At 35.6% G+C, this 13,476-nt stretch overlaps 1 protein-coding gene across 7 annotated transcripts in view; it reads left to right on the forward strand.

Moving 5' to 3' along the window:
- The window catches only part of TASP1 (taspase 1), a 76,010-nt gene that overhangs the window by 57,785 nt on the left and 4,749 nt on the right, over positions 1 to 13,476 (forward strand). For 6 of the 7 annotated variants that reach the window (XM_090134814.1, XM_031598210.2, XM_090134816.1 and 3 more), the window contains 2 exons: positions 2,069 to 2,179; positions 5,547 to 5,620. In XM_090134814.1, coding sequence (XP_089990940.1) covers positions 2,069 to 2,179; positions 5,547 to 5,620 — 185 coding nt within the window. Of the gene's footprint in view, positions 1 to 2,068; positions 2,180 to 5,546; positions 5,621 to 6,789; positions 6,849 to 13,476 lie in introns of all 7 variants that reach the window. The other variant, XM_090134817.1, reaches the window with a different exon arrangement.

The following is a 13,476-nucleotide window of genomic DNA, read 5'->3' on the forward strand; positions in this document are numbered from 1 at the left end:
TGTTGTTTTGCACTGAGATGGTTCAGCTGAAATTGCTGGTGAAAGCACTTGGAACAGGTGAGGGAGCAGCCATGCAGTTTGCTTCCACCTTATGAGAGAGATAATGCATCCCATCATCTTTGCTCTGATTGCAATACAAACTTGCTTTTTGGAAATATGTGACCAGGATCTATTTCGGCTGCAGTGCAAGTGCTTGGTTAATTTTGCAGCTCAACACATTTTAAATCATGCATAAATCATGCCATTGTTTTCCTATTTAAAACTATGGGAATCTCATTTCATATTACTAACCAGAAAAAGAATACTTAGACTTGATTCAGCTAACTTTAAAACTTTTCCAGCTTCTGATAGAATATTTTTATATCTTATGTCTTAAATTAACAACAGAAAAGCCACTTGAAAAAGTAGACTTTTCTGCTAATATTTATAAAGCAGTAAGAAAGATTGTCTGTAGCAGTTGGATTATATCTCTCTACAGAGTGCTTTAAATTGGGAAAAAATGAATAAATTATAAAAGTAACCCAAATTTGCTTGATTTTTTTCACACGTGGCCATCTTTATATTAATTACAGTACAAAAAGAAATAGAAGTTGAGACATGATTTTTTTTTCTGCTTGACAATCCATTTCTTGTTATTATAACTTCCTCGGTCCAAGAACAAATGGGTTTGCACACAAATGTAATAACTTCCAATTTTTATTTATTCAGTGTAGCTTTTTTTCCCTTTTTGATCACTGATACATTGTGCCATGAGTCATTTACTTTGAAGAACTGTGTTTTTTCACATTCCGTTTAAAAAATGTAATAAAGCAGAATTCCTAAGTGTTAGTATCTGATTTCAGGTATTGTAATTTAAGTCTGGAATGATGCCAAAAAAGGCAGTGAAAATACAATGATGTATGAACCATATATATTGGTTCTCTCAATATTTGGAGTCTTGGAAAACAACTTCTGGTTATTGATGTGTAGCCAGCTTCCATGATGTATCTTTAAAGTCATGAAGCTTTGTTTGTGCCTTTGTCTGCTAGGCATGGGGGTCTTGAAGGTTCACATGCAGTATCCTTGATTTCAGTGGCACTCTAAAAGACTACAATTTCTGTCAGAAATACATTTCTAAAGATTATAAATGAATAATGTTACTGAGAATTGAAATCTGAAGAGGATAGATGCTTCTGAAACTAGAGAAATGGAGCAAGTTTGGGAGATATTCTTTAGAATTAATGGAAGATTTCTATAGCCCAACAGTTGAACTTAAGTTTCAGCCTCCGACTGTTCTGAATTGTATATGAAAAGATAAATTATTTGTATTTGAACTGCCTGTGCTATGGTGAAAAATTGTGATCTACATTAGATTGATTTTCCAGAAAAAGACTATTGACACAGTTTCACTGATGTCAGGTTTGGAAAGGGGGCTTCAGTGAACTCACTGAGTCTTACAGAGCAGCCTGAGGTTGGAGTGTCTCATGGCACAGCCTGGCTATCTTTTGCACTTTCCTCTTGTGTGAGAGGTATTTGATCTGACATGAATTTAATGTGCTGAGAATTTGTGACTTGCTCTAGAATCCAGACTGAACTCAAGATTTCAAGTTTGGGATGTTCGGATTTGCATTGCCTGCAGAAAAATGTAGCAGCAACAGAAAAAGTTCATGGCATATAATTTTTCTGTAATTCAAAGTTCTGCATTATTTCCATATACAGATAAGAAAGAGTGTAAAGCTGCTCAGAAAGTGGCGAGCAAAGCTAATTGCTACTTAAGTTTCAGATATTTTTTCTTGCGTCAGTCTGGTGTTTTCTATTCTGTTTTGAATTAAATAAAGAATATTCAGGCTTTCACTTTAAGGCTGCCATAGGATCTTTGCCATTTATGTAAGACTAAGTTTTTGTGAACCATTAAACCTACATAGAAAGTTACTCATTAAAAAAAATAAAATTGCTTTTGTTAAAGCAGTGGTTGGCCTTGACAGTCTTTTCAATCATTAGTGCTGAGATTAAATAAACTGATTAAATAATTAACTAATTAAAGAAACTAATCCTACTGCAAATAATTATTGATGACAATTTTGTCCAGGTTCACCTTTCCTTGCCAATGAAGATGGTGTACTTGGAGGTGTGATAGTTCTTCGGTCTTGCAGGTGTTCAGCAGAACCTGAATTATCACAGGAGAAGCCAACTTTACTAGGTAATATTTCCTTACTCATTGTTGCTTGAGGTTTGGTGCTAAATCAAGGTAAAACATTAACCAGAAAACTGTCATTGAATGTTTGCCGTTGTTTAAAAGCCACAGGAATAAAAATGCATACAAATTGTTTGAGATTATAAAACCATAGAAAGTGAAATAATAATACATGCCTTGTTTGTCTTCAAAAATTGTGGAGAAGAGCACTCTGTCTGACCTGTTAATATAATTGAATCCATCTAAGACCATGGCATAGAAATAATGGTTGCTTGAGGTGGCAGGATATGTTTTGCAAACAATCTTATTTTCAGCTAGGGATAATGCATATGCTCATTTATTGCTTCTCAGTGGCTTACGTGTCAACCACATGATCTAAAATTTTATTTTTTCTTCCTTTTTTCAAGATGGAATATGAATATGCAGAGAATAGATTTAAAATTCAGAAGGAAAATAGTTTATAGCTAGAAATTCTTTCTGTTATGCCTAGGAAAATCTCTTCAGATAAGCTGCAGTTACTGTTTGCCCACACACATAAAGACTACTTCTTTACATTCTGATGAGCAGAAAACTGCTTTGCCTCCATCAGTAGCTGACTGGTTAAAAAAGCTCTGAGCCTTTCAGCCCTATATGTCCCTGAAAAAAATGATACTTATCATCTCACCGTTTCACAGTGGAACAAGTGTACTGTAGGAAACAGGTAGTTTTCCTTAGTAGAGCAATAGCTAGGAAACTGACCTCTGTTAGACTACTGGCAGAGGTGGGTGGAAATATAATCCAGAAGCAGTAAAGTCCATGAATTATTTTGGCACGCCGCTCATACCATGTGCTTTCCTTTGGTGCTCCCTAAATGTAGGCATATATGTCCAGCCGTACTGTGTGTTTATGTATTGGGTCATATGAGCCTGGGTAATACACATTTAATTATGTACACTACCAGGATGAAAGGTTTTTCCTTTAGTTTTATCTTCTTCTCTTGTTTCAAGTGCTTCCTGAATAGCTGTCAGCTACCTCAAAGCTGTAATGCTTCTGTCGTATCTTTTAGGATCTGATACGACAAATTTGATCACCTAACTTGACTTTGTGTATTAAGGTTTGTCTTAGGCTTGTCTTAGCATCTCATCGGGTAATTCTTGAACTGCGTAATTTCTTTTTAATTGATAGGATACTCTTTAGAAAGACACCTCTGTTTTAATGCATTACTACTTTTATGCCACTGAAACTCTACATCGCAGTCATTTACTCTGTATGTAATCTTGCTCAATTCAGCAAGTAGCGTTCATGATTCTCAGTCCAGCAATCAACTTTGATTTGCACTTTCTGTGTTTAATAAACACAACTTCCATAAGAGTTTCAGGTCCATTTGTTTTGCTTCTGCAAAAACCCAGAGATTTGCGAATCTTTACTTTTCACTTAATACTGCTGGGATAGTGGTGGTGAACAACAAAGGGACTTTTGAAATCTTGAATGGGAAAAGAATTAGGAAATAGATTTTGTATGTTACATTTTTTGTAGTTATTACTTAAACAGCTTGTCTTTTTGAAAAAGTAGGCTGTTAAGTAGTACTGCTATTGTCTTTCAATTATTGGAAAGCCAAGATGGTCTCATGCTGACTCTTGAATCAGGACATGGGGTTGCTAAACATGCAGAGAATGTTGCAAGTTTGATTTACAGTTTTCAAATTTAAGAATGACATGATTATGTTGTTATTAATCCAGTGGAAAGAATCCCACCACATAAATTCTACATCTAAAAAGGAGTTTAGAAAATGACAATACAAGCCTAATTAAACAAGAACAAATAAAAGCAGCCTTTAATTTCTTACGCTTGGAAGTGAAAGTAATATTTTCTATTTAATGTTTGACTTTGATGTAAGAAAACATGTTCCTAGTAAGGAAGACAGAATATTTTCCCTCAAATTTTATAAAGAATATCACCATACATTGTAAATTAAGACTGTTGATTTTTTTTTTTTCATTTTCTTTCCACTGAAATAAGAATCCTATAGTACAGCTTATATAGGTATTTTTTTGGTGTGTAGAAACTTCTGCCTTTTAATGTATAATTAAATATATGTACTACTTATGTTGTTTTAATTGCAGATAAGTTGTTTTAATTGCAGATAAGTTGTGTAATACTTAAGAACTTGGTGCACAAAGTAATGAAATCATTTGTCCCCATTGCAGGATTTTTTTTTTCTATTTTTTAAACTATTGAAATAAATTTCAAGAAAGAAATTTATTAAATAATCGAAAATGTTTGAAATGTATGTAATGTAGGATCTTACTGTAATTCAATTGCTTTTAATAAATAGCTAGTCATGTTGCAGGCTAGTGCATGGTACCTTTGGTGAACAATGTAGGAGGAAAACAAATCTTAAAAATGTTGAAGAATGTGTCTAGAGTTACCAAAGACATACTTTGAGGGCAGTTGGCCTGAAATGTTGCTTAGCTTCTCAAAATTAAAAGATGAATTTAATTTTGTCTGCAAAAAATAAATACTTTCATTGACAGTTGAATCTTCAGGGTGTTAGGGAAGAGTTGGCCTCATTAAACGCAGTTACATTGCACTGAATATATGTCACTGAAAATTTTTGCATAAACTTTGGCAATATCAGTTGTGAATCTATTACAGGGAAGCAAACTGCATACCTAAATGAAGTTCACTTTTCTTTTGTCATGATATTTACAGATCTGTCAGAATCTGCAAGTCTACTGGCATTGTCAGAAATTTAATGTTCTACTAATGGTTAATTGCTATGCAAGGAAAAATGTCTCAAAAGATAAGTGTACTCAGCATGCTATGACCTTCATCAATCATATTAAAGGAACGTGAGGAATATTAAGGAATTACATTTTGAACAACATCTAAGCACACTTTTTAGGTTGCAGAAGTCTTATCTATAATAAAATATGTGAAAATAGCTTTTCAAAGCATCTTACTTAATTTTTGTAAGACTTCTTTATAAAGCTCCAGTAGATGAGACCTGAACATATGAATAATGTGCTTTTCATTGGAATTTTTTAGGGTATGTGTGCATGTATATATCAGAGAATTAAAGATTGCTATAAGGGGCTGTTTAAAAGACTGGTAAATGAGGCCACTTTCAAAGATCAGAAAAATAATTTCTGGATTAACATGCATTCACAGTACATGTTGGCAGTGTTTAGTTTTCTAAATCTTTGTCACTACAAACACAGAACTGTTGGTCTTCAACATTGTATTCTAAATGAGCAGTGAGTATGCAGTTGATGCTATATACAGCTGGTGCTGGAGGTCAGAGAGATCAGATTTGGTCTTGTTTCGGAAGATTCTGTCTTGTTAAATTACAGCTTGTAAGCTTTTTTGTGACACCTTGCATTTTTCATTGTAGTGGAATTTCTGTGGAGCCATACAACAGAGAGCATGTGTGTAGGATACATGTCTGCACAGGATGGCAAAGCTAAGGTAAGACTTGAAGAATAGGCTGTAATACGGTAAGAATGATGCAGATGTTAAGGAGATTCTATATAGGAAATGTATTTTAAAAAATTATCTTGAAGAGAAGGAAAAAGTAATGGGTGCAGAAGAAATTGAGTGTATCTGTGGCTGGAGCATTTTTATTCCTTTTTTTAATTACAGTGATTGACAATGGTGTATGTATTATGTCAGTTTATATTTGAATGATTTTATCTGTCTGATTCGGTTACACTTATTGGATTGTACAGCATTTTCTTGTGGGCATGTCATCCTCCAAATACGGGAATTGAACCACTAAGAAAATAGGGAGAGGATACTAAAAAGAGGCTTTGAGCTAGTTCCTGTAACAATTCCCCCCCTCCCCCCCTTTTTTTTTTTTTTTTGGAATGAGAATTGAAACTGAGTTTAGCTGCTGAAACTGGAAAAATCATAAACATCAAACACTACAGATTAACCAAGGAGAATGGGAGCCACATCTTTGGAATACAGCACTGAATGGAGAAAAAGACACATACTACCATGTAGCAACTAGAATATGTAAGAGAGGTGTTTGGACAATGAGAATCATCATGGGGGAAGCTGCAAATGGAGAAAGAATCATTTCCATAGTCATCTATAATGTACAGCAATAGCTATTTAAGGATGAGAGTGGACAATCAGAACCAGTTAAAGGAAGTGACAAAAAAGTGGAAAAAGTGCCAGTGTAAAAGATGGCTCATTGATAATGTTAAAGTAAAGGCAGAGTTTGTGTATTTTCTGGAATACTTACATTAAAATAGGAGATGACTGCCAAGATTTTGATAAGCAGATAAGAGTAAGAAAGGCATCCAGCATTCTGAAGTAAGAATTTAAAGAAAGGTTAATTTTAAAGCCTGTAAGAGAGAAGAATTTGAGGGTCTGGGTTTTGTTGGCTGTCTCCAGATATAGGTACTACTTGTGTCACTGCTAGGGAGGAAAGTTTAGCCATTGGCAGTAAAGGGGGAGAGAACGCTAAAACTCAAATCTTTCTCTGTTTTTGTTTGGCTTTTTGGGGGCTAGGGGGTACTGTGTTTCATTTGAGATATAACTGTAATGGAGAATGTGAGTGAAATAATAATTACAGTAATAGTAAAAAACGTACAAAAGTGCAAAATTGACATTATAATTTTACACACCAGAAATGGTGTAACTGCTGGCTGGAGCATTAGGAACAGATGTCTGACTTGAGGAGTGAAAGGTAATTTCTTTTTTCTTTTTTTTTTTTTTTAATATAAGAATGCCCCAGAAGGAGAATTAAGGTAAAAAGTTGGTAAAGGAAATGTTGGTAGAGGTGTTAGTGAAGTACTCTCTTTCATTATGTATGTCAAGTTATTTCTAGTTGAATACAGTGTGTTCTCACTTATTCTCTTAATATTGGTTTTACATTTTATTGGAAAAGAATCCAAACTCAAACTAAAAGGCCAGACTGAACTAAGTAAAACTAATGCAAGCTGAGCTGTGGATGTTCTAGTATTCAATAGTAAATTCAAAAGTTGTTATATTGTGTTCACAGTGAAAGAAGGAGAATTTCTAGAATGCACAGTATTAGGTTATCACAGTGTGCATACCTGCTTCTGGCTTACACTGGGAGATTCAAAAGCTGTTTCTAAGGAATTGTTATTATTTCTTCTTGGTAGTGTCATTCTTATTAATTAATAAATGCTAAATGTAAAATCTATCTGGTAATGAGTACTAGCATGACAGTACCATGCCCAGAGATGTTTTCCTACTCACAGTTGCAACATTTGACATCTGGTGCACATTGTTTTCATACTGCTGGTAAATTCTCCAGCTGGTAATCTTGATTGTGCTGACAGACACAGCTGCTCCTCTTGGTTCACTTTTAAATTATGCTTTTGACCTTCATTGAAGAGTTAATCCCCCTCCCTTTCTTCCTCCTTTGAGTCTGTGGCCACAAATGCTTTCCAGAGAAAAACCACAAATGCTTTTGCTGCTGACTTCTATTGATCAAAAAAGTCTTCTGTCATAAAAGCTGGAATTTTATTCTGCTACAGCTAGGGCTAAGTTATAGATGGAAAACTGGGGTTGAAATAGAACACAATGTAGTGTAAGTTAAAGAAATGTATATATAATCTTTTTTCTTTAATACAGTAAGTGTTTTGGTACAGTTAATGTTGAGCGCTTGCCGTGGAAAAAAATAATGGTATAAAAATAAAAGTATAAGATACCACTTGCTTGTGAGTACCGTACCAAAATCATCAGACATCAGCTTGCATGGAAACATGTTGCTTTTCTATTTTTCTATGGAGGTAAGGAACTCCAGCTTTATTTATTTCATCAGTCAAGGACTCAAGGCTTATTCTGCATCCACTTTAAGAATTAGAATCATAATTATATAAAGGGGTACATACTAAAGAAGAGAGGTCCTCCTTTTATCTGAGTGTGTTTCTTGCTGTATTGGAAGCTAACACATTGTAACTAGCAGCTGGTTGCTATGAATCCAATGCTACCATTGTGGAGATATCAGGAGCCTTTGTTGCAAGGCAGACTCACTCTGACCAGCTGGATACCAGCTCACCTATAGAAACCAGTGTGCTCAAGAGGTGGAAACGTACTCAACCAACAAACTACCTTAAGGAATTAAGTAATTCCTTAAAAGCAAAATGAGAAAGGAAACTGGAATTGGACTCAAAACCATACACCATAACCTGATGGTGCTTTTGGCTTTTAGCATTGTGAGCTCTCCAAGTACTGATCAGGAGTCAGCCTCACAACTGGGCTTTGTTTCTTTTTTATGACACAGCTGGCCAGTCATCTCCAGATAAGACTGCATGTGTGCTTTCTAGCCAGTCTGAATGGAAAAAATGGCTGAGCCTGCAAGAGCTGTAGAACAATTTTGCACTGTGACTAGTAACTGATTTAAAGCATACTTTCTGGAAAGATTTCCAAAGGATTTTGGTGGGTTTTGTTTGTTTGTTTGTTTGTTTGTTTTGAAAACCAGTTGCCTGGAAAAATCAGTTTTCTATTGAATGTTGTTTTAAAATGTTTGGTTGAAAGTTCTTGTTCTTTAAAAATAGTGTGGAGGCTTCCCAGATGAACTAAGTTCACACTTTTTTTGCTAATGCAGTCATCTCTGATTGTGTGTCCTATTACTTGTTTTTGGCCTCTCAGTGCTGAAAGTATGGATAACACTGAACATCTTCACTTCTTGCCTACTGGATATCTGACTTTCTTCAGGTTCTTGTGCCCTTGGGTCCTTACATCATTGCCAGAAGTAATGGCTTGAAGCATTTATCATTGTATTCTTTATTTTTTGCCATCCCTTTTCACACTAACAGTTTAATGATCACTCAGCGCCAGTGTTCACATACTGGATATGGAGGGAAACAAATGTTTTATCTGAACAACTGTAACTTTTTGAAGAACTTGGAATTGACCTATACTGCCTCCTGCTACAGCTTTATCCCAGCTGGAACCTGGAACGCTCAGCTATGGTGAACTTAAGGGACGTATACATTCTGTTGTAGCAGTTGCCCTCCCCAATCTTTCTTTGTGAAGCAATACTGTGACACATTACTTCAATATTAGTCCTGTTCATTAGGAACATGACCGGACCTCCTCGACGTCTCCTGAAGCAAGTTCTTTCACTGACATCTGTGTCACATAATCTGACACTCTACTATTTCTAGCCATTTAATGGGACTGTTGAATGTTTTAGGCCACTGTGGAACTTTCTGGCCGTAGCCATGAGAAAAGATAGAAAATAATAGTCTGTGGATTTCCTCTGCACTTATCTAGCTCCTTTTGTAGCAGTAACTGCTGCATCAGCAGAAGTTATCTTCTAAATTGAAGGCCTGGAAGTTTGGATATTGTTATGAATTGGAGAGGTAGATGTATTCCTTTCTGTTTTTTGTGGTGCTGATCGTGAATTACTTGATATAAATTTGAGATCTTTTATAATCTGTTAACTCTTTCACCCAAACTTTCTTCTCTTTCTGAGATTCTAGTCTTCAAAATAACCTTCCAGATATTTTTTATGAATCTACAATAGATCCAACAGCAGATCATCGTACCAACTAAAAAGGTTCCCCAAGCTCTTTAAAGATACTGTGCAGCTTTGCATGAATGGCTTTGAGACCTTTTGCCATGTAATGAGGAGAAATCACAATACTGTGATTTGAGATGTAAATGCAGAACCAAGGAAAGGAGATTTGTGGATAGATTACAAGTTGATGGACTTCTCTGAGTTGCAGTCTCTGTATCTTCTTGTTCTTTGTCTGTTAAGCTCAGCTGAGGATGGTGCAAAGGAAAAGAGGTTCCTCAATCTCAGATAACAGTGTAAATGCACTCCTGCAATGTAAGTGCACGTATAAACTATCTCTTGAAGATTCTGTTTGGTGGCAGACAATCTTCATTTGATTTTTCACTGTGTATTTTTGCATAATCAAGCAGAAACCCTGGCAGGGTCTTCAGAGTATTTGCTTGCTTGGAGCTCACCACATTTTGTGTGCAAAAAGTAAAGGGTGTTGGGATGTACCAGAGAACTTAATTTTTTCTGGAGCCCCCTAAGTTTTTGTATTATCTTAGTTATTTAGAATAGCTGATGGTGAATGATGTTTTTACTTGAAAACAGGGACTTCCTTGCTATGTCTTCAGCAGTGTTTTAAGGACAAGTGCCTTCATTGAGTGAAAAATCTAATCTTAATACCAACAATGTGCAGTTTTGGTCCTGTGTTATCTATATTTGAAGTAATTCGTCAGCTTAGTATGGTTCTTAGTAAATATACATTTTTATATGTGACCTGTGTATAAATGCAGTTTACTTTTGCTATTATTACAAATTCTGCAATAATTCTGAGGTATCATTGTAATTCAGCTTTATAAATTTTTCTAATAGCCAGATGACTTAGACAACTAATTTCTAAAAATCTGGATGTGATGTTGAATGTAATCCAGATTCATTTGCCAGTTTAAATCTCTGGCACATGTTCAGTTCATGAATTACTAAACTTTATAATATTGCAGGTTTTCATACTGCAAGACTACATATGCTATTCTTTCAGTTTTATAGTGAACCAAATTCAAGTTGCTTTGCAAGATGAGGGGAACAGTAGTGAAGAGTATGGTGCTATCTTTGAAAACAGCCATCAGCAACAACTCCTGTGTACACCAAATGTTGTGGTTGTAATAAGCAAAAGAAATTTTTCTTTGACAGCTAATTTCATGTGTCAATATGAAGAAACACAGTGGACAGGGAGATCATTTCCAATTCATTCTTCCTGGTGAGATTACGTGTTATAATCAGATTTGCTCAACTTCATTAACTCTGTAAAGTTTAGCAAAATTATTTTCCTCCATGTTTAAAGTCATACATATGACAAACACTGATCGTAGTGACTGTTGTGAGTTTTCTGATAATGAGCATCTGTGTCTTACTCTGTGAGTAAAAGGTTTGAGAGCCCTTTTTGTGGAGGAAGGCAGCCAGCCAGTGCTCATTGGGCAAAGAAATACATACTGGAAGAATCCAAATTCTAATTTGAAAATTAGTGGAAAAAATTAACGAGCCTGGTTAGTTAACAGAAATACTAATTCAAAAAATTTAGTCATTCATTTCAGACTACAGAGAGAGTCTTTTAACTTCATGAGAGAGGAAATGCATATGTCACTATTTCACTTTTTTTTCCCCTTTAATCTTCACACTTGTCTGGAGACGGGAATCGTTCAGAGATTCTTACTTGAAAATAACTCTTCACATACAGCAGGACATCCAGTTCTCTCACAAAAATAAGATATTTATACTTATTGGAAATGACCTTCAGTGCTGAGATACTAGTTAAAATATCAGGCATGTAGAGCATCATGGAAATTACAGGCTTTGAGATGGGAAAATAAGTTCAATTTTTTTGGTTGAGTTCTTTCATGAAACCAAAAGTTCTGGATCTTTCCTCATATTTGGCTGTCATATCTTAGGATGGAGCTGAGTAGATGATTTTATATATTTAGGTATGCAAATATAAATATAATAAACTGAGTTAGCGCCTGCAGTTCACATCAGTAAAAATCCCATTTTAAACCATATGGCACTATTTTAGAATATCTCTACAATAGCCAGGAGTGGTGAGCTGATTAGATCTGTAGTTGGTACACAGCTTCAGATAAAATATGCGTATGAATCATATGAAGAGGTTAAAATGCTTTGGTTTTCAACTTTCTTGAACTGCCGTTGTTTTCTAAGGCGGCACAGTGAAGTTTATAGATGCACAAATTGTGTGAAATAATACATTTGACCCATGGAATGAATTTGAGCTAGGAGATCTGCTAGCCTCTTAAACAATCTGTGTGTAGACCTATGAGTGATTCTGAGATTCTAAACAATATATGGATTTGGTATTCCTTTTGTTTAACGAGTAAAGTGATAGAAAGTGATTTAAATAAGTATTTAAGTTTCTCTGAAAGTAATGCCTCCTATGTATTTCCCTGGAAACTATGACAGATAGAGCTCAATAGTACTATTTAATAGAGCAAATGCTCAGCTACAAGATGCTATTTTTCAACACAGACACTATGAGTTCTGCATTTTGTCTAGCTATGAACAAGAGCCTGCATTCTGCACCTGTAAAGATATGCACCAGCAGAGATGACCCTTCACTTTTACTGTCACCACTGCTGAAATGCACCACCCACCGCCTCACTGTGCTCACATTCACTGTTTGCTGTCCGTAAACATTCAGCAAGCGTTGATGAGTGTCAGTGGGTGCCATTTTTTCTGCATGGAGGAATTCAGTTCCACACCTTTGCTTCATACGTGCTTCCATGACAGGAACCATTCTGTCACACTGCCCCTCTGCTGCCATCCGTTGCACAGCAACAGCATGTAACAGGATATTGGTGCAAAGGTTCAACTTCTACTGCCATCTCACCAACATCCACCTCTGACGTTGTGGGCCATCAATAATTAAATACGAGGCATTACTTTTGGACCAGCCCTCATACATGACGTCCTCAGTCTCTGTTTCATTATGTTTCATCTCAATAGTGTAATGAATGGAAAAAGTTTATTTTATGAATTATTCCATCCAAAGCACATCCTGAGCGTGTAATAAGAAAACTAAACACACGAAGTACTCCCTTGACTTGCTTAAGAACTGAATGTGCTGCCATCTGGTAGTTGTACTCTGTTCCCTTGGCAGCATTTGATTGCCTTCAGTTTTCTCATGCAGAGTTGTCTGTCTTTTGGCTTATGTATTATATTAATTCTACACTGTATGTATGCTTCTAATGAAAAAAAAAAAAGAAGCTGTTGTAACAAACTAATGTGAATAAAAGGAGAAAACTAGGTCTTTAACCACTAAAGGAGAAAAGGTTTTGGTATTAGTTGGCCTCGAATTTGTTTCAGAGACTTTATTTGAGAGACGTGAAGTAAAGTAAGTCTTGGCATAACTTGTAGTACTTTAAAAAAAATTATACAAAATATACGTAACTTTAAAAATTTATCAAATGTTCTTGATGAAAAGATGAAATCATATATTGTCCCTGTAGCAGTTAACACTTATTCTGGGACAGGATGACTGATTAGTTTTGGACTTACAGGGCAATGGGAAGCTTTCCAGCTTACATCAAAAGGAACTGAGAGACAGTAACTTTCAGCAGGCAGTGTCTGTAGAAGCAGGGCTGGAGGAGTTAGTAGCTCCACCATTTTGTTCTAGTTAGACGGAAAAGAGGGACTAATTTTTGTTTTATTTAGTTTTTTGATGGTAAGTCCATACACGCCAAGAATCGGTATCTGATGGCTTGGTTGTGCTATATAGGTGGGGGGAAAAAATCAAAATCAAGTACTTAATCTAGCATTTGTCTTCTCTGCTTCT

The sequence above is a fragment of the Phasianus colchicus genome, chromosome 2 (genome assembly GCF_987193195.1).
Source record: "Phasianus colchicus chromosome 2, bPhaCol1.hap1.1, whole genome shotgun sequence".
Classification (NCBI taxonomy): domain Eukaryota; kingdom Metazoa; phylum Chordata; class Aves; order Galliformes; family Phasianidae; genus Phasianus; species Phasianus colchicus.